At 38.5% G+C, this 22,804-nt stretch overlaps 1 protein-coding gene across 12 annotated transcripts in view; it reads right to left on the bottom strand.

Annotated features, from left to right (window-relative positions):
* Ctnna3 (catenin alpha 3) overlaps positions 1–22,804 on the bottom strand; it is a 1,512,724-nt gene that overhangs the window by 375,946 nt on the left and 1,113,974 nt on the right. For all 12 annotated transcript variants that reach the window (XM_031347507.1, XM_031347506.1, XM_031347502.1 and 9 more), the window contains one exon: positions 8,165–8,365. In XM_031347507.1, the coding sequence (XP_031203367.1) occupies positions 8,165–8,365 (201 nt within the window). The remainder of the gene's footprint in view (positions 1–8,164; positions 8,366–22,804) is intronic.

The raw sequence follows: 22,804 nt of genomic DNA, 5'->3' as shown, positions 1-22,804 counted from the left end.
CAGGCCATGAGTAGAGGTTACTCTATTGTTTCTGTGATGGCCGACTTGGTTGATTAAAAAACAATCTTCACTTTACCTTCTTGGTGTCCTTTCTCTGTCTGGGTGATCATCTTCTCCTGCTTCTCATTACCACCCTTGCCTTCCTTCCTTCCTTCCTGTGATATAGCTTAAAGACAAAGTAATTGCCTTCCCCTGGATGCATAAATTATATTTTGCTGATTTAATGGCAAGAAAATGGGATGAAGAGTAAGTAGAACATAAACAGGTGTGTTTTAGGATTTGTTCGAGTGGCAGAAAGATCTGGAAATTGGCAATAACTCTTTGCATCTGGGAAGTTCAGGGTCACACAAGGATACTATTGGTGTCATTAAAAGTTCAGCCTGGGCCGGAATGGAACCTCCATCAGAAGTTAGGCTGACTTTAACATTGACGCCATGCAGAGCATTTTGGGTGGTTTGCCTATTTCTTCTCTTGTCCGCAGTCTTCATGAGAGTTTGCTGCATAATTTAGACATCAGGGCTTTCTGTGGCTTTCAGCTCAGAACCACAATGCTTCATGCTTAGAACATTTAGATATAAATCCTTATTAAGTTTACTTGTACCCTATAAAAGGGTCATAGGAGAAGTCCAACTCTACCCTTTTCTAAGTTGACATTTATGAAAGCAGAGTAAGGACCCGAGATGTGACCAACTTTCGCTTTCTAGGTGGCGTTTTTGTTTGCTTTGGGAAAATGGTTTGACTTAGGCTAGAGTGAAAGATGTGAGACCTCAGAAGCACCCTCATGTTCGTAGTGGTAAAGAAGAGAGGAGCAGATTTCCATTTCCTCATTCTTCTCCCACATCGCCGTTCCTTTTATCCCACGCCAATTCATCTCCTCTATCTTTAATCCTTTTTTTTCTTTTGACACTATCTTCAAACTCACACTTCACGTCTTCCACATAGGGGAATGTTTCAGTCTCTGCCTATGCTTTTCTCCCACTCGCAAGCCTTTTATTTCCTTTTTTTTTTTTTGACTACTATTGCACCAGAATCTGCCCATTTCCCTAATAAGATATTATTGAGAAGGAAATTGTGTATCAGTCAATGTCAATGAACTATAACTAAAATGTCAGAAAACTATGTTTCCATTGCACGGTATATATAGGGTATTTCAGTATTTGTGGAGTTAGTCTTTTCTTTAATGTTGACACAGCTGAGAATCACTTGGAAAGAGAGTCCCAATAAGGAATTATTTATCTTATGTTGGCCTATGGTCATGCTTGTTAAATATTTTTTTTCATTAAATTAATTGATGTGAGAGGATCCATCCTGGATGTGGGCAGCTTCATTTCATGGGCTAGGACCAACTGAGTGGAAGGAGAGAGAGGGCTATATACTACCATGCATTAGTTCACTGCTGTCTTAACTGCTGGGTTTGGGTTCTATTGTGATCCACTTTTGCAGAGAAGAGAGATTGACACTAAGTAGAAATTTTATTTAGCAGCAAGTTCTTCACATTGTTGCCCAAGGGTCCCAGCTCATGAAGGATAAAATTTCTTCAACCCCATGACTGATGTGCAACTTCTGCCTGGAAGATACTTGGATATCCAGCTTAGCCAAGTGATCCAGAGACCCAAATTTCTCTCCTATAAGGCTCTCAGAGTACGGTGATCTAGGCTGTGAGATTCGGCATAGATGAAAAGGAAAGCTCGTAATCCACACGTCTGTCTTAGGCTGTTGCAAGGTAAGGGACTGACAAGGAGGATCTCTGAGCTTGAAATCCAGGTCTGTGTCACTCACAAGGACTTGCGGAAAGCATGATTGTAATCGGGTTCAATGGAGTCTTTCAACAGATGCGCTTCCTTGATGGCTCTTGTATGTAACTGAATACAGGAAGGCCATGACATCTTGCTCAAAAGCTCACCAAGGAACCTTTTAAAAGGCTGACCTGAGTTTTCTGGATGTGGCTAACATTTATCTCTGGACAGTAATGAATGGCTTCCTTAATCTTGCTCCTCTCTGCCCTGGCCTTTGACAGAGCCCACTGCTTCTGTTTTGCTGAATTGAGATGACATCTTATTGATTATATTATGCTACATGAATATAATTACGTTATAATATAATGTTAATATTATATGATGCTAATTAATATTGCATCATAAATCTTGTAAGACATGTTAAATTTAAATGTTAGAAGAGCACTTGATAATCAAGTATGAAGAGAATCCTTTACGGAAGGATACATAAAGGAACTTTGGTGCCTGCTTTTAAGGACAGAGCACCCTAGCAGGAGAAAGTTGTTCATAAATGGCTGCTTATGACCAAAGTTAAAGGGAAACAAACACCCACTGGAAGACAAGCACATCCTAGGACAGACTAAGTAACTGTCACTAAGAGGGAGTCTAGGGTCCCTTTGCAAGTGTGCTAACCTTAGAGTCAGGGTTCAACAGTGAATATAGATGGCAGTACACAAAAGAATCCATTCCCACTGCAAAGAACAAAATTAACCAAATCATGGTAGCCAACAAGACAATGATGTCCTGTGCCTAAATGCTCAGCTTCTTAGAACTGTAAGCAGGATTGTGAGTTCAAAGGCCAGTCTGGGTTAAAAACTAATCTTTTAAATTAATTATTTTTAAAATTGAAGTTTCACCAAAAAGGTTAGATTTTTGTTCATAATCATCATTCATCTTTAGCTTAATAAAAGAGAGATTGTGTTTGGAAGAGACAGTGAAAAGAAACAAATAGGGCTATCCTTTAAGCTCTACAGCTATGAAAGGAAAGTCATTTCCAGAGGGTTTGCAGAGAACACCTGGCTGTCTGGACTATAGTTACTTAGAGACCTACCTCTTAAAGAGCACATTACCTGGAACTAAAAAAAAAATTACTCTTGCTGGAAGAAAGAAAAGGATCCCTAGGAATCAAGTCTATATATGTAGTTTCTTGAAAGATGAGGATTACTTGACATGTTAAACAAGAGGTAGAAACCTTCTAAATGTGAGGCACAGCATGGGCCAGACCTAGAGATGGGAGTAGCCTCAGGGTGTCCACATGACAGGGAAGACGTCCACTGGGATCATGTAGGCTATTTTTGACAGCATACCATGGAAAACACCTTTAGTGAATTTGAGGACAATGAATTAAATGAAGCAGATAGACTGTGTGAGGGCATGGAGGTGATAGGGAGATGGATGGAGGGACAAGGTTTCAGGAGCAACAAAGGAGAAGACACTGATACGCCCCAGCTAGTTCTGCAGGGAAAATTCTATTGCCTCACTCTGCTGGGCAGAGAACATTTCTTTCAGTCCTACCTAGAACGTGGAATAGTAATTTTCAAATGCTGCAGAGAGTCAGGACCTTTGGACCAAATTCTCTGGTATTTGTATGTATTTGCTTAGGGTTATGGAGCAGAGATGCAACATACAGAGAGCAACCTGAGTCCAGCTTACCAACTAAGTGAGGAACACTTAGTTCCTCAGTCAGTTTAACCAATTCACTGTTTAGTTGTTAGGAAGAAAATGCAGCAGAATTTTTCACTAGTGGCCTCAAAACGTATTTCAAGTGCCTCAGTTTCCTTGAGGGATGTGTGTCAATGTATGATCACCCAGGTTTCTAAGAAGGAAGGGCCCCCCAGCTTGCATTTTTCTTCTCGTCTTCTCTTACTTTTATTTTTCCTGAGGTCTCGTTATCCCAGGCTAGATGCTACTGTAGACAGGGCTCATGCTGATTGCTTTCAAGCCTTCAGCTCCCCAAAGCTGAGATTACAGGTAGGCATCACCATGTCTTGTTCCCATGGTGCCAAGACGACACGCAGAGATCTGTGCCTGACAGACAAAGACTCTACCCTAGGGCTATATCTGCGGTTTGTTCATCAGTCACTGGAGGAATATACTCTTATTCCCACTAAATACATTTTTTTTTTCAACAGCAGGGGCAATGGGGATGTCTTGGTCAGAGTCATTTATGTGTCTGCTCTGTTTTCATCTTTTTTTTTTGGATGATTAGGTAGGGTTGGATGGTTTGCAACAATAGATGCGTTTTTGACCTGCTGACTCGTGACTTTGACAGAGCCAATAACCAAAGGAAAGGACTCTCTATCAGTTCTCTCCTGTAGTAGATCTCTCTGTAATCTAAAGAAAGAAGCAGAGTTGGTGTTCATGGAGTAACAAAGAGCCTCATGTTACAGTTTTGCAGGCTAGTTATTAAAAAAAAAAAAAAAATCCAGGCCAGGTGTGGTGGCACTTACCTTTAATCCCAGCTCTTAGAAGACATAGCCTGGAGGATCTTTGTGAGTTCAAAGCCAGCCTGGTTTACATAGCAGGCTCTAGTGCACCCAGAACTACACGGAAAGACCCTGTCTCAAACAACGTGACAATAATCCAACGCACTTCCAGAAGGGATTTCTAAGAAGTGGAGGAGCTCATTGTTTGGGCAGTATTATGAGAGTATAAAAGATTTCATTTGATGATTAAAATGCTATACCAGGGTTGAAAAAAAAAAAACAAACAAACCCTAGCTCTCCAGATATTGATGTTTCACTTAAAACCAACCACTAACATGCAGGGAATGATGGAAATTCATGAACTGAAGCAGGAAAACTTTGTGCTCTAACGTGAAGAAAACATTTAGAACAGTGGTTCTGGTTCTCAACCTGTGGGTCATGACCCCTTTGGAGGTCAAATGACTCACAGGGGATGCCTAAGACCAATAGAAAACAGATATTTACATTACAGCATATAACAGTGGTAAAAAAAAAATAACAGTTATGAAGTAGCAACAAGAATAATTTTGTGGTTGTGGGCCACCATAACATGAGGAGCTGTATTAAAGAGTCGTGGCATTGACAAGATTTGACCATTGACTTGGAAGGGCATAGAATCCTGAAAACCTGCTAATGAGCCCCAGATTCTGATTAGAAAACAAAAGGCACCATTTTCCAAAACTCTGTTGGTGACTGAGATAAGAAAGTAATATTAGGTCTCCTCATTCACAAAGATACTTAAGTCAAATTTTCTAAAGAGTACTGTTCTGGGGAGGGTCTCAGAAATAAAGAAAATTCACAGGAGACCCCTACTAAGTTATCTTAAAGAAGCTTTAGAAACCCCTAAAAGAAAATAAAAACAAAGAGAAAACAAGCCACATTAGTATTCTTTTGCTAAAATTGTGAGTTCCTAAGGCTTTGGAACACAAAGCATGACATTTCCAATTATGTAATTAGATAATTATTTAAATGATAAGCCCAAGATATGACCCTGGGGTGAACAAAGATGTCAGTCAATGGTGGAGGACAGAAGAGTTGGAAGTATTTTTTTTTTCCATGATAATCTCTCCGTGGGAGAGAGAGAGAGCACACTGTCTTCAGCTTTAGTTGAGATCAAACTGATCTAATTATGTTTTCCATTTAATTTATTGCACCGAATTCCCTTTTGTGAGGCCTGCTTTTGATAAATTTCAAGGAAAGCTGCTTGGAAAAAAAAAAAAAAAGTTCAAATTAGACTTTTTTTTTTTTTTCAAAGAAGAAAACAGAGGCATACTTCAAGGATACACCCAAAGCTTGTCTGAAGAAAAGACCAAAATGATTAATGAGGGGTCTCAAAATATGCTTTTGTTTAATAACCAGATTCATTTTGTGCAGAAGAGCCTGGAAATGTTCTATACAACTCATATTTGGGGTGTAAGGTGTAGTTTGGAGGGGGCTATCATAATGAACGTTATCTTATAACGAAGGCAGAGGGAAGGAAAGGCTTGGGGTTCTTGTGCTCTTCGGTCTGTGAAGTTGTCGCAGGGTTGGTGAGCTATTCAGCCACAGCCATCAATAATCACAGATGGATTAACGAGAGAATGTATTTCTGCCTCTGAACCATTTCGCCTCACTTTTTCTGATGCAGAGTGACTGCCAACAGTTCTGAGCATGGTAGGAATTCACTCCCACTTCTCCTTGAGTAGCTGGCATATGTAGTCTCTGCTTATGGAGTACAAAACTGCAGAGCTGGCACCTCCTAGGGACGTTATGGCAGAGAGCCTGCAGGGATGGCTTCCCTAACGCATTCACGAAAACCGAGACCCGAGCAAGGTGCGGCAGTCCTGGTTGACATTGGCTATTCCACGCCAAAGGAAATTTCCATTTGGGTTAAAAAAACTAAAGCTACGTACGCTTTCTCTTCTATTTAAAATGTCGTTTTCAGAAGGAGGAGAAGAGAACCCATTCACTTAGCAGATCCTAGTTCCCACCCACGCAAAGCTAAGAATGCCATCAGACAGTATATTGGGCCTATAGAAATGTAACTGCCTTTTTGTTTTTTTCTGATGTGCCCACCAATCTATTCTAAAGTTGCCTTGATTATGAATTTCGTTGTACCATAAAAACATTATGAGGAGACTGCAATCATGTTGGATCATGAGATTTGGGGCAAGGTAAATCTGTGTTCCTAAGGCTGCGGTTACTCAAAATGCCTCCAGAATAAACCCTTAGTCCCTTAAGAAATGGATAACAAGTACTTGATCTGAACGAGTGAAGAAGGACCACTTCAATCTGATATGGTAGGGAAGAGATACTAAGTGACTGTCACAAAACGAACTTCCAAAGCAAGTACGCATATTTTCACACAGGGAAAAGTATGACTCCTGTTCTCAATTGTTTTTGTTTGTTTTGAGACAGGGTCTCAAACTACAGCACAGGCTGGACTTGAATTTATTATAACACTCTGTCTTGGGATCCACACCTAGTCTGAGTGCTGGGTTTGCAATAATGTACCTCCATAACTATATGCTTGATTTGCTACATTGATAACTTTGAGGCGTGGGTGTGGAAATTATCAGTTTAATATAAAGAGCAATGCATGTGCCATTACTGCCTGCCCTCAGAACATTTCAATAATTTAGGGAAATAATAAGAAAGTTGATGGATTTCCCATAAATAATCTCAAGAAAGACCTTCAAAAATGTAAAATCATATTAAATGTTTCATTGCCATTGGTTTTTTTTTGTTTGTTTGCTGGTTGGTTTGTTTGTTTTAAATATCACCCATCAGAGCTGGAGAGATGCTCAGCAGTTAGAGTACTAGCTCTTCTTGTAGAGGATCTGGGTGGAATCCTTAGCACCCACTTAGTGTGGATCATACCATCTGTAATCCCGGTTCCAGGAGATCTGATGCTCTCTTTGGTTCTCAGGGGGCAGGCATACCTATGGTACACGAACCAAACATCACAACACCTAGACTAAAGTGATAAAATATAAAAGTATCGTGCATTCCTCCCTTTCACACACACAAAAAAAATATGAAGTTTTTCATAATTAACATCCCCTGCGCACCCCCTAAGGGATGACGATTTAAACCTGGAATCTAAATGCTGGAGGAATCCCAGACACAACATCGCACCTTTATAGAGAAGCAATAAATGAGAGGCTTTCCAAATCCAGACGAGTTTCACATTGACAAAGGGGGTTCACAGGAAAGGAGTTTCTGCCCTGATGATATATAAAACCTTGTTGACTGTCATCTTTGCTCATGAATCTGTGCGAATCCTGACATTTCCATGGGTCCCTTGGCGAAACGCTAACAATAGCATTTGAAAAGAAAATATCATTATACCGAGAGATTCAAAGCATTCTCTGCCCAATTTTATAAACTAGTAACTTGGGTACTGCAACCAAAACAGTCCTGTATTATATATTTCTTAAACAAGGAGAGAAAATTTAGGCAAGAATCAGAATGCTATTTTCCATAGAATTGTAAGTTAAGGGTAGCCAGCATGCCTCTGCATACATAGGAAGAACCTGCTATGGTTAAATAAAAAGAAACCCAGGGGTACCAATAATATAGCGAAATGAAAGGCCGCAGACTATTGCATGCTTAACCCCATGCTGGCCTAATTATAGCTCCAAACATCTCCAACATTAATAAACACAAGTGGCTAAGGCCTGGGAGTATTGCATGTATTTGAAAAGACCTTTTTTTTCTCTCTCTCTCTCAATGAATATATTTATTTCACTAGGATAAGTTTTGCATCGCATAGACAGGATACCAAACACCAATTAGATGGCATTAGTGATGTGCTACTGGCTAGTTAGTGCGCAATCAAGTGACACGGCCCAAGAGCCCGTGTCTTCCCAGGGTCTTCCTATGTGTGTTCTGCAGATTCAGACCTGAGGAACAGTGGAGCTGTCACTGTGGACAGAGACTCACCAGTGCTTGTAAGGAAGTTGACATTTCTCATCACACCTTCTGTGTAAGCACCAGGTTCGTAGCTATCCATCTCACCCGTGACGATGTGAGCTACTCTTGCGGCCCGTCCTCTGATGGCACCAGCAGCACGGTCTAAATTATCAGCATCCTGATCCCTCAAGGCTATAATACATTTGTTGACATCTTCCAGGATGTGGCTTTCTGGAAAAAGACAAGACGAGTTACTTGTCTGCATGTGTTTTGATTGCATAAAGGACAAAATTAAATGACATAAACGACAAAATTGACATATTGAAATAATATTAACTTTTTACTTCAGACACACCATGCACTGGGAGGTGCTGAGAATTAATTTTAGAGTAACCTGGACTTTTACTTTATTTATTTAGTAATAGTTACATCCATAAAATATGACACTTCTTATTGAACGTTAAGGTTTCAGGGTATGGGAAAATGGCTCAGCTGGTAAAACCCTGCTGTATACGCAGGAAGATCTGAGTTTGGATCAGCGAGACCCTCTTGTAGTCTGGACATATATGTATGCATAAGAACTATGTTTGGAGATAGAGAGAGGGAGAACCCAGGGCATTTATAGAATGTCAGTCTAGCAAAACAGACAGTGAGCTCCAAGCTCAGGGAGAGGCTCGGTCTGAAAAGAATAAGATAGCCAATGATAAATGAAGGTACCTCAACCACCTTCTGGCCTGTTCATGCTCACAGATATATGTGCACCTACACAGTCAGACAGACAGACAGACAGAGACAGAGACAGAAAGACAGAGAGAAACAGAGAGGGGGAGGGAGGGGGAGAGAGAGAGAGAGAAAGAGAAAGAGAGAGAGAGAGAGAGAGAGAGAGAGAGAGAGAGAGAGAGAGAGAGAGAGAGAGAGAGAGAGAGAGAGAGAGAGAGAGATTTTGCTTGGCTTGGGGAAATACAGCTCCTCCAATCCAAGCACTTGGGAGGCACAACCACAGCCACAAAATATGGGAGTTCAAGACCATCTAGCATTACATGGAGAGTTAAAGGCTGCATAGTAAAATTATTCCAAGCCACTAAGGGGGATAAAAGACAGAAAACTGTATGGAGTATGTGCTATTTTAGTTGCTGGTTCCAATAGAGTATGTTTTACATCTGAGGGGCAAGGACAAATTGAAGGCATGTTTACATTAGAATAAAAATACGTAATTATGGAATGTTTAGTTCTGAATAAAGGAAATACTGTATAAGAGCACAGATTTAAAAACTACCATCTTTGATAAGTATATGGAAGAATAAAATGTGGCATTTCACTTAGCTAGTGGATGATAAAATATGAAAACTATAATATTTTTAAAAAACATTATTAATATGTATGGGCGTGGCTGAGTGAGTGCATATATAGGCAAGTGCCTGCAGAGGCCAGAAAAGGGGATTGATCTCTGCAGCTGGAGACTGGTGTTAAGCCACCAGATGTGGATACAAGGAACTCTGAAAGCAAAGCGAGCATTCTGAAACATTGTGCCATCTCTACAGTTCCCCAAACTAAAATACTAAAATCTTTATGTTATAAAGCAACACTTTCTCAAGTCTGTGAACATAAGCGTGTGTGTGTGCGCGCGCGCGCACACACACACACACACACACACACACACACACAGAGCCCACTGATTAGCTTGGTGCAAACAAATCCAAGAGACAGTTGCCTACTCTAAAACAGAGCTGCAGACCTCCTCCTCCTCCTTGGCAGGGTGACAGTGTCAAGACCGTAGGGAGTTAATTCTCAGGATCCAACAACAACTTTCTTTATGAAATCATTAATATCCTCTAATAGAATGAGGTAATAATCTAATGTAATCTAATGTGAACAATGAAGTTTTTTGGGGCTTTGTTGTAGATTTTATTGCAGTGGTTGTTGCTGGATTTTTGTTTTTGAAGTAGATTCTCACTCCAGAGACCTGGGTGGCCCTAAATTCTTTTTGGTCTCAGCTTCTCAAGTCCTGGGGTAACAACCATTCATCACCATACACATGATTTTTTTTTTTAAGGAATTAAAAGAATTTCATAACAATTAGTGATTTAGCTTTAGGCTTTATCACATGAATCCCCACTCAAGATAATTAAAGTCTCTATTATTTATCAACATACACAAAGATAGTGACAACAAAAGATCTTAGTATACCATAATATCTTATTAACCTTTCTTCCTCTCTCTCTTGTTTTTTGTGGATGTGTCTACACATGTATTGACTGTGTCAATGTAAGTTAATCACATAATTTATACACACATACACACACACACACACACACACACACACATGCAATGAAAGATTTTGGACAAGAATAGAAAGCTATTACCCTTACTGCTGTAAGTTAAATGTACCCAACCTGTCTCTGCATAGAACATACCTGCCATGGTTGAATAATAAGGATGAAAATATCATAGAATATTGTCAGTGAGCCCTGTCATTCCATTGCAGACTTGATGTGCTTTGATAACCCATATTTTTGATTGTCTTTCTTGACTCTTCCTATGTTGAAACACTGGCAGAATGTCACTGACTACTTCTGGGGTTAGCATGATCACATTGTACAATTTTTAAAATTATTATTATTATTTTTATTTCTGAGACTATAATATAATTCCAACATCACTGCTCCATTCCTTTTCTCCAAATCCTCCCATCTAGCCCTCCTTGCTTTCTTTAAATTTCATAGCCTCGGGCTGGTACGATGGCTCAGCGGGCAAGAGCACTGACTGCTCTTCCGAAGGTCCTGAGTTCAAATCCTGGCAACCACATGGTGGCTCACAATCACCTGTAATGAGATCTGACACCCTCTTCTGGTGTGTCTGAAGTCAATTACAGTGTACTTAGATATAATAAATAAATAAATCTTTGGGCCGGAGCGAGCGGGGTTGACTGGAGCAAGCTGGGTTGAACAGAGTGAGCAGAGGTTCTAAAAGTCAATTCCCAACAACCAGATGAAGGTTCACAACTATCTGTACAGCTACAGTGTATACTCATATGCATAAAATAAATAAATAAATAAATAAATCTTTAAAAAATTCATGGCCTCTCTTTTCATTAACTGCTGTTATATACATATTTGTATAACTATATATGTATATACATATACATGTATAATAGCAAAAATACATATATAGGCAAAATACATATAAACATATATATATACATATATATATGTATATATATGTATATACATATACATATATACATATATATATATATACATGTATATATGTATATATATATATCCTAAATATTACCTTTTCTGTCTGTATAACATTACTTGTGTGGGCATTATAGAAATGAACATTTGGTATGGGTTAACCAATTGATGTGCTTTTCCTTGGGGAAGACGGTTTCTCCCACTCTCAGCATTCCATAGGTTGCCTGTAGCTATTCAGTTAGCCTATATCTATGATTCAAAAACTCACCCCCAAACCACTGAAGACTGAAAACATTAAACAATACATCCATCAAGGTTTTAATCTCATATGTAGCATTCACTTATGAATAGATCAGAAGACACACAATAAGCCCAGAGATGGATACACTTCAACAGGAAGCATGTGCTAAAATTACCATCCTATCTCTCGTGTCATGAAGCAAAACTTTAAGTGAAGGAGGCACAGTAATTGTGTTTTTGAAAGTTGTCAGATGCCACATTATAAAACTATCATTCCCAGGTATATTCATGAGCCTTTGAAAAGTACAAAACATATGCATACAATAAGTGCTCCATCTCCATTCGTGAAGCATTTTCAAGCTCAGACTGCATTGATAATTTTGCTCAGTTCTATAGAGTATATTAATACATAAGAAGAACAAAGCTCAGTCACAGAAGATTCATTATGTAATAAACTCTGTAATTTCTGTTTAATTAAGATGAAATCATGCCTGCCACAAATTATTTTCTCCTAGTGAGTTTGGCCTGGAGTAAATAGACAAATCTTACACAGGGACAATGGAGTGGATGTTTATCTCTTCTATGGAGTACTGGTGTGCGGCAGCCACTGCATTAGTTAAATCAGGGGATACAATAAAACTGGTGTGCATTGTCTCGTCTTGGTTTGGCCATACGGAGGGTTTCATGACTATTCTTTGTAATTTAATAATGCCATGGTGTTGTCATATTGAAGAATTATAGGTGTAAATTTATATATAAAAGTCTCATATCACCATGTGTAGTATTAAAATATAATTATAAAATACAGGAAGCATGTAACCAGAATTAATCTGAGCTGACATCACAAACATGTTGAATATGACTAAATGACCTTTGGAGTTATGTGCAAATATAACATAGCACATAAATTTTTAACTTTTCCATTATTTCAACACTTTTCCTTTACCTTGAAGCTTTGTAGACTGTTAGCAATATTATTTGCATGAAATTCTAAATGTTGAAAAAGGAAAAGGAAAATGTATGTACCTTCCATATACATATAATATCTAAATATTAAGCTGACCTTTTTTTAAAAAAAAAAAAAAACCTATTATTGTATAAGCAGGAGAGGATGGGGTGGCGAGCAGGGGGAGGGGGGAGGGAGCGGGGGTTTGTTCTTGTTTTTTGTTTGGAGGGAAAACTGGGAAAGGAGATATCATATGACATGTAAATAAAGAAAATATCTAATAAAAAAAAAAGAAAAAAAACCATTGCTTTATCCTGGGTGGGGGGAACCCTTGTGAGTAACTATATAGCCAATAAAATCAATATTAAATAGACTCTCACTGATCTATTTCTGAATATTTTTGTGATACAACAGTGGTCTCATAATAATGCTTGGAGTTCTGTCTCTTAGCTTTTTTTTTTTTTTTTTTTTTTTTTTACAATTACAAATGCATCTGGTTTCAGGTATTAGATAATTTTAAAATACTATTTAAAGTAGACACAGCACATAGTAATAGAGGGAGAATATTTAGAACATTGTGCTTTGAAGAACTGTCACACAAGTGAGCCTTGTCTGGGTCCCCAGAATAGACACTTGTTATGTGAGGGTGGAGCATACTGATGTGAGCAACAATGTATTGTTTTCTTTTCTAAAGGTTTACTTATTTTATGTATATGAGTACACCATCTTCAGACACACCAGAAGAGGGCACCGGATCCCATTAAAGATGGTTGTGAGTCACCATGTGGTTGCTGGGATTTGAACTCAGGATCTTTGGAAGAGCAGTCAGTGCTCTTAACCACTGAGCCATTTCTCCAGCCCCAACAAGGTGCATTATTTTCAGAGGAGGGAACTACTGAATAACTGGCAATTCCCATCAATTGGTTACAGCCACCCTGGAATGCAGAGGGTGATTTCTGTTATACTAGAAAGGAGCCAGATACAGGGCTAAAGGGAAATGATCTGTCACGGAGAAGTACTTCATCCCCTGCTAGTCAGTCTCTTAGGCTAACCCCACCTTCCATCTCTGAAGTGAGCAGGCACAATGAGATTTCAAAAGACATTTACAGAAATGTCCATATAATTTTTTTCTTACTTATTTAGTTTTCTCTAATAAAAGTCAGAACTTAAAGGTCAATGCCACTGCTTCAAGGAATATATAGAGAAAAAAATAATAATACACCAAAAATAAGTTAGTTTGTCATTCTTTGGCCTCCCAAAACGCAATCTTATAAATCAACAGTCCATACAATAGATTGAAACTGTAAGCATATTTTATTTGCGAATATCAAACGGTGCTGAGAGGTAAGTACTTTTTTTTTTCTAATGACTCAGTGTAGACTTTGATTGTACTAATGACAAGGCCTGAGGGGAAAGGAACTTGAGCTGTAAACCATCCACTGAGGAAGAAAAACAATATCAATAGCGCCCCACCTGATACCTGGGTCTGCGACCAAAAAAAAAAAAAAAAAAAAAAAAAAATGGATGCAGATGCGTTTTTTGTCTTTGTTTTTGTCTTTGTTTTCAAAAGCAAAATAAAATGATGTTATAAAATTATGAAATTGGCAGAGCTAAGGTGAGCTCGGCTTACTTGGTATATGTGAGTTTAGAAAGCAAGGCTGAGTTTAACTGTAAGTAAATGATACTCATCTTTCTATTCCTGGGTCTACATCTGTTCATTTAAAACTCGTCAGAAGGACAGAGGAAGATTCGAGAGACGGTAACCGGAACACAGGGAGCTTTTCCTCCTTTTCTCACACACACACACACAAAATAGTCTAACAGATGCAGCTGTATGTGAGATAATTGCTGTTTGTTTCTATTTAATGATAGGCAAAAGTTCTGTTTAGCAAAAAATTTAATCGCAATGATTAATGGCTTTCAAAGACTTATGTAAGTACTACTTTAAGAACAGTGTGTGTCTACACATGGGTCTTCTAGTCTCTAGTTTCCTTCCTGTTGCTGTGATAGGACAAGTTTGCCAAAAGCGATAGTGGGGCAGACAGTGTTTATTTTGGTTACACATCCAGATCATGGCCACTGAAGGAACTCGGGGGCAGGAGCTAGGAGCTGAAACAAGAGCATAAGCGGACATCGTGGGGGAAACACTGCTTGCTGGCTTTCTCCTAGACTCCTATTTTAGCTAGCTTTCTTCAGCTCAGAAACCCCTAACTAGGCAATGGTGCCCTTCTATACAAATCAATAATCTGGTCAGTCGCCCACAAGACACGCCCATGGGCCATTATCATCTAAGCAGTTCTTCAATCTAGGCTTTACTCTCATGCGATCCAAGTGGTGCCAAGTTCACAATTAAAGCTAAATGTAAAGTGGTATAAAAATGGTCTGCCGTTAACGTTTTATATCCACTTCTTTCCATTAGTCCTTCCCCTGTCTAAGTCTTTATAGATGCAGAGCTGAAATAAAAGGTTTCAGTTCTATTCCAATTGTGAGAAGCTGACAATATGATAACATGGGTGAATTAATTATGATTTTGCATGATTGCTCTTCAGAATGAGTTTAATTTTATGGAGACATGGCCTGTGCACCTCGGGCTAAGCTCGGACTCAGTAGCCCCTGCCCTGGCTTCTCAAGTTGCGTGCCACCACATTCAGGTAAAATTTCTATTTGTGATTACTTCTTCCTGGAATAGTCAAACTGTTAAACGTTAGATGGGCAGTTCTTGAAACAGGTTCTTTGATGTAGGTCTTATCCCTTAAATAAATATTAACCACGTAGGTTGCCTAAGAACTTTTTAGGGAAATTTAGGACACTAGTCAAAATGGCAGAGTCTATGAGTTACCATTAGGTTACATGAATAGTCTGATAGTCACAATAATATCTCTGCTGAGGTACTCCTTTGCTGTCCATTTATCTGTTTTTGAGTGTGTGTCCATGTGTGTCCTATGTGTATATATGCGTGTGTGCATGTGCACATGAGCACACGTGTGTCAAGTTAAGACATTTTGAGACTTATTACTCTCTTCTACCCTTTTTGAAACAAGGTCTACCTTATGTTATTCTGCTGCGTTGTGTCCTCCAAGCTAACTTCCCTGAAAGTTGTGACTGAATCGCCTATGGCTTTCACATCTCACAATACAAGGAGTGTGGGTATTAGCTATTCATGTCACTGTTTCCACATCTGGATTGTCATGTCGATGGGGGAATCAAACACGTGATCTATACAAACTAAGCATGCCCAGAAACTGTCTTACCTGTACGTGTAAGTGATGTCTTTCTTATAAGAATAGTCACAAAACACTTTCAATAGTGGGGGAGAACACTGCTAAGCATTATCTCAACTATTGTTGATTGGTAAAAGTACATTCCCCCATTATCTTAACATGGAATACATAACCAATCTGTGGATCTATAAGTTAAGATTCAAAACAAATGAAAGTTTCCGTGCTGCCATATGGACTGTTGAGAAAATTCAAAAAAATAAAAACAGGCAAAAAAGAGGTTTCCAAGGCTCAAATATCAGTGAAGACTAATACTCCAGGTCTACAAGTGGTTGTTTTTATGTGTTTTATGTATATGGGTGTTTTAATGTTTAAGTGTATAGTCACCATATTTACGTAGTTGACCACATAGGCCACCAAGATGTAAAGATTCCCTGGAGCTGAAGTTAACATTGTTTGTTCTCTGTCCTATGCATGCTGGGAATGGAATCCTGGTCCTCTGGAAGAGCAGTCGGTGCTCTTAACTTTTGAGCCATATCTATAGCCCCCAAATAATTCTTAAAACAAGGTAATAATCAAACAAAAAATTCAATTAATGATGAGCAAAACATCTAAGCATATATCTCATTGGAGATTATATCCAGGCCTCAAATAAGGAAATGTAAATATTCTCAAAATATTATCTCACCAAGTAATCCCAAAGGAGAATATTACAATATATCTATTAAAAAACTAAAATACATAACTCGGAGAAGACAAAATGCTGGAAGAGGAAGTGTCACAATAGAAACTTCACCTCACTTTTGAAAGAAATCCAGTTTGAGGCAACTACCACAACGAGAGTTTGGCAATGATTCGTGAGACTTAATATATTCTTACAATACCGCATAAAATTATACTTCATGTATTTTTTTTTTTTTGACAAGAAAGCTGCAAACCTAAATTCACACCTGTGAAGCTGTTCTATGGCAGTTGTAGTATCATTGCCATGGTGCTGAATAAATGAAGATGCCCTTCGGTGTGTGCATCGCTAAGTTGTGAGACACTCAGACAAGGAGATAGCACAATGAAGTGTGTGCACAGACTCCACATGGAAATGGAACGTTACTGCATGATCCTGACAACATGGCACCCAACAACAAGGGGGAAGTGCAGACACTGAAAAGACCGGTTGCTAACAATCACTGGCCGAATACGTAAGTCAGTCATCACTGGAGATTCTCAAAGCCGTAAAACCATCTCTTTCATAGCCCAGTGGTGAACACATATCAATGCACACTTGTTCTATTGAAATCAACCAAGAAAGAATAACTATGATGTTGCCAAGTCTCACTATGCTTACGTTCACACACAAAAAAAAAAACCCAAAACTATATTTCTGGAAAGGAACCAAAGGTAAATAGCCTGCATCTCCTTCATTATTAATAGATAACAGACTCTGGGAAACTGAGTGTGCCAACTGACAATCTCAGTTGTTCTAGTACCTTTTCCATTGGAATATTAAATAGGGAAGAATTGCTATGAAAAGCCAGGTTAACTTCATGCCTGCCCTTTATATGATTTGTGAACCTGCATTTACAAACATTCAGGAAACACTGTTTGGTGACAGAATATTTTAAAGATAATTTTCCAGTTTATGCCTATTAAAAATGAGTTTTCAGTTGGCCATTTTATTTTTGATGGTATTCTGTTGGTGAAAGAAAAAAATTAATGGAAAAAATATTTTGCTTTTATTTGAACATTGAGTACTAACAACTTAATAAAACAGTAGAGGAAGTAAAGAAATGTTTTGAAATTTAGCAAAATAGAGTATTCAAATCTCTGAAATTTTAATATGGTGAGTCTTAGAGTTTTAGACTTTCCTATAAGTGACAGTATCTAAATTATTATTTGTCACATTTGGTACATCTGCTGGCCATAAGCAGCTAACCTAAAATTGAAACTATGTATGTGACATGAATAGTCTGTGTTTTAAAAATTAAATATTTTATATAAAATTAAAAAAAAAGAACCCATAGAATTTACAATATAGAGTAAACTGTGATATAAGAATATATAATTTCAGGATGTGACAGGTACAGATTACATCAATATTGTTTCACCAATAAGAATGGGGCCAGCGAGACAGCTAGATGTATAAAGAGCTTTGCCATGCAAGCCTGGTGACCTGGATTCAATTCCCAGAACCCATATAACGGTAGAAGGAGAGACAACTCCACAGTCATCAGACTGTCCTCTGACCTCTACATGTTTGCCACGGCACCCATGTGCCTTCCTCACTATCAATCACACAATAATAATAAATGAGCACATTTCAAGAGGGAGACTTCCTGTAGACTCAGTGTCATGTCCATAAACCTATAGCCGATAATGCAGTTTGCTTTTAAGGACCGTGAAAAAAATCAAAGGTATGTATGCCTTTATATCTAATGGTGCATATTGACTGAAAGCACGTATGAGTAATGAATCTGAATATCCTTCAGCTTTCTCAAGACTACAAGAAAATGTTTGGTGCCATTTCCTCCGCCCTTCCAGCTTCAAATATATCTCTGTGGTATTCAGTGGGTCAGTGGTTTTTGGCATTTATCCTTTTCCAGGCCTACTGGGTAACAATATACCCATTATTTCTTCCACCATTCATGCAGCATAGGGTGACCTTGAACTCAAAATTTTCCTGACATGGTATCCTCAGTGATGAGATTATAGGCATGGAGTTCTACACCCTAAGCAATGTTTTCTTTTATAAACTATAAAAATTATGAGATACAGGTCTGATATATTTTAGTTGACAGGTAGAAAACAGGAAGAAAAAGGTATTTGAAACAAATACCTTTACAGATTTAATAAAGATGTATTTTAACCTGAATGAAGTTGTGTGCATCGGCACCCATATTATAAATGTAAAAGTATTGTGGGATGTGGAAATATGGTAATTCTATTCTCATCTTGTTCATATATTCTGAACGTATGGTGGGACAAGAAAATCGCAGGTTCAAACTATTCTTGAAATTTCATATAAAACTGCCAAATAGTTACTATACTGTTATGAGATATAATTGTAAATAATACAAGCTTTTAACACTATATTAATTAGGCATAGGATTATTGGTACTTGTTTAGGAGGTTAATTTCAATTCTTCAAAGCTCACAAGGACAAAATTCTACTAACATTATTATGGACCTATATGGAGCCATTACAGAGGAGGAAACCTGAAAGCTTCATTCTAGAGACAGCACCAGGATTAGGAAAAGCCATAGAAGAGTTAGTTAACAAATGAGGCTCACTCCTATTTCTGAGCTTTTCTGGAGTAGGAGCAAGAGGCTGGGTTCCTGCACTTGGTGTTGCTCTTACCTTGACCACATAAACAGTGAGAAAGTGTCAAACAGACCTCAGGCTTTCTCATTCGGGACTGATTTTGTGTTAACTGCTTCATTGCTTCCTCTCCTACAGACCCAGAGCCTAATAAGTTCTAGTAATAAAACATTGGGTCCAGAAACAAATGAACAGTAGCGGTGAGGGTTTTACCAGACTGAACATCAGGGCTGTCAGTGGGAACAGACAGTAGTGAGCAGTGTTCCGGTGTTCTAATGTATTTCCCAACATAAATAGATAGATAGGTAGTTAGATAGGTAGTTAGATAGATAGGTAGATAGATAGATAAATAGATAGATAGATAGATAGATAGATAGATAGATAGATAGATAGATAGATAGATAGATTGGATAGGTAGGTAGGTAGGTAGGTAGGTAGGTAGGTAGGTAGGTAGGTAGATAGATAGATAGATAGATAGATAGATAGATAGATAGATAGATAGATAGATAGATAGATAATAGATAGATAGATAATAGATAGACAGACAGACCAAAGCCATTGGTTCTTGTGACTAAATAAGGGTACAGAATGCTTCAATTCTTTGATATACTTGGGGAAAACTACCTTCATTGGGTGCTATTCCTAGGTTCAAAGTACAGAATGATTTCAGGGTTCTATTAAGAGCTTTTGTGCACAGATACGTAGATTTGAGAATCATTTAAAATAGTATCCTAGAAGTATATGGCACAGAACAAACCCTGGGAAATGGTAAAAAACTGAAAGTGTGCTAATAAAATTAATATGAACTGACCCACCTAATACATGGCTTTATTTTAATTTCCCACTGGATTATTAAATATATTGGTCAGTTTTATTGATTACCTTCTGAAAAAGCATCTCTCTATTTGAGAAAAAAGGCTAGCCGATAAATGACAAGATTATTATGGGATATAGATTTTAGAGAGTCTCACTTCCCCAGTAACAGAATTTATACTAAAATTGAGTGTATAGCATCGTCTTATTGAAGTGGATCTATATTTTTCTCTTGTGTATCAAAGCAGTCTTCCCCATTAGACACTTCTTATTCTATATATTATTTGTAATCATTGCAAAGAATCTAAAACTATATATCACATATGCACATATCATACACACACATACACACACACACACACACACACAAACACACATATGTACATAACTTATGCCCAGATCAGTGTTATTCAGAAAATATTCCATCATCTGGACTGTATTCTATTGAATAACATATAACTCTAACATGTACTAAAGTAGCAAATTGTACCTAATAAAATTCAGGGCAAGAGCAGTTACTTAAGATGCATAAATGCAGTGTTTCCAATGAATTCAACAAGGCTCATCGCAAGCCAGACCAAAAGAATCCGAGCATATAGTTTGCCTTTCCATGGAACCTTCCTTGACATAAAGCTCTGCATATAGCTTCCAACGGACTCACCATATGGCTTTACTTCACTATGTCAATCCGTACCAGCATCTGTGATTTTCTCTGAGGAGTTCTCTATTGCTAATACTCTATATTTTATATAATGTTAATTGGTTTTCTATTTTAAAAATTGGAAGATCTACAAATTGAGTATGTAGATTTTAAAAGAAATTCTCTTTTTATTTTATGTCAGGAGGAGTGTTTGCTTTCATGAGTGCATGAATACCTGCTGTGAGCCTGGTACCTGTGGAGACCAAAGAGAATGTTGGATGCCTTCAACTGGGGTTACAGATAGTTGTGAGTGCTGAAAACAAACCCATGTGATCTGTAAGAGCAGCGAGTGCCCTTGGGCAAGTTCTATTTTTTCTAATATAAAGTGTCTTTCTATACATATATGGCTTTATAGATTTATGTCATAATAGAATAATAATGACATGACAGTTTCATTAAAAGACGTGAAGCAAAGCTTCTAATAGTACTATAATCAATACTGTGTATTGATTAAGTACGTGAATACATACATAGTATTATATCAATACTATGATGACTTTGGTTTCTGATGAGTAGTAACTGTGTTAGATATGTTGTGGGTAGGATAAAAATACTGGACATAAATATTTCATTTTTACTCTTAGCTTCAGAGGTCAGAGTCATTCTTTTTGGGAAGGTGGGATGCATAACATTCTGAGAGAGAGAGAGAGAGAGAGAGAGAGAGAGAGAGAGAGAGAGAGAGAGAGAGATGAGACAGAGACAGAGGCAGAGACACACAGAGAGAGACAGAGAGGCAATTGGATAGATGGAGGGAGGAAAGCAGAGAGAAAAGGAGAGACAAGGAGACTAAAGGTTGGCTTTAACCATCAACCTGACTCAAGATACATTTTTCTGAGAGGGCAGCCTAAATTAAGGAATTGCCTGGATCAAAGTGGTCCGCTATGAATGGACATTAACTTTACGGGAGTGTCCTGCCAACAATGGGCTGTACCATCTCTAGGCAGGTGGTCCTGGCTGTAGAAGCCTGCAGGAGACAGACAGCAGCAGCTCCATGTTCTCTGCTGCACTCTCTTGTCTGTAAGCATGTTCTCAGGGATTCAGACAATGCTGTGTGGTACAGTAAGGTGGCGCGGCATAAAGTTCTTGCCTTAGTCTCCTTTGGTGGACTGTGACTTGGAAGTGAAATCTAAATAAATCTGTATTCCCTAGGCTGATTTTGTTCCAGTTTCACCGCAGCAAGAAAGATGAAGCTAAATAGGTATTCAAGGCATTCTCCTTTGTATAATTTGTGTGTGTGTGTGTGTGTGTGTGTGTGTGTGTGTTAATCTACCAGGGTCGCCAAGTTTGGGTTAGTACCATACGTATTCTGGGAGGGTTTTTGACCCTTGGTTTGCCCTCTCTATTAATACGTTCATAGGGGTATGACGCAAATCACTTGGGTGTGTCTCAGTACAATCAAACTGAAAAATCACTGGTGAACATATACAACATCACCATCTAGCAGAATGCTACGATACACAGATACTTACATCCAACCAATGGACAGAAGCCAGGGACCCCTGTAGTTGAACCAGGGAAAGGCTGGAAGAAGCTGAGGAGGAGGACGACTCCATAGGAAGACCAGTAGCCTCAACTAACCTGGACCCCTGAGATCTCTCAGACACTGAGCCACCAACCAGGCATCATACAGGAGCTAGGATGAGACCCCCGACACATATACAGCAGAGGACTGCCTGGTCTGGCCTCAGTGAGAGAAGATGCACCTAACCCTAGAGAGACTTGATGCCTCAGGGAATGGGGAGGCCTGACAGGGTGAGAAGGTAGGGAGGTGAGGACGTCCTCTTGGTGACAGGGGAGGAGGAATGGGATGAGGAACTGTCAGAGGGAGAACCAGGAGGGGGGGACAACAGGATAATGAAGTGACTGCAAAAAAAGATTAAAGATAATTTAAAGAGTTAAAAACCTACAAAGTAAATTTAATTTAAACATATTAACTAATTTCAATTGAAAGTACATCTATGCCAGGCAGTGGCGGTGCATGTCTTTAATCCCAGCACTTGGGAGGCAGAGGCAGGTGGATTTCTGAGTTTGAGGCCAGCCTGGTCTGCAGAGTGAGTTCCAGGACAGCCAGGACTATACAGAGAAACCCTGTTTTGGAAAAACAAAAAAAAAAGAAAGTACATCTATTAAAAGGCTATTATTTAGATAGCACATAAAAATTTGTTTTTATTATTACTCTTTTTCTTATTTTTTTTAATTATATGTTTTCTTGTTTACAATATCTCCTTTCCCAGGTTCCCCTC

Source organism: Mastomys coucha, unplaced genomic scaffold, assembly GCF_008632895.1.
Source record: "Mastomys coucha isolate ucsf_1 unplaced genomic scaffold, UCSF_Mcou_1 pScaffold3, whole genome shotgun sequence".
NCBI classification, from domain to species: domain Eukaryota; kingdom Metazoa; phylum Chordata; class Mammalia; order Rodentia; family Muridae; genus Mastomys; species Mastomys coucha.
The sequence above is the reverse complement of the archived record's forward strand: the minus strand, read 5'-3'. Positions and strand labels throughout refer to the sequence as shown.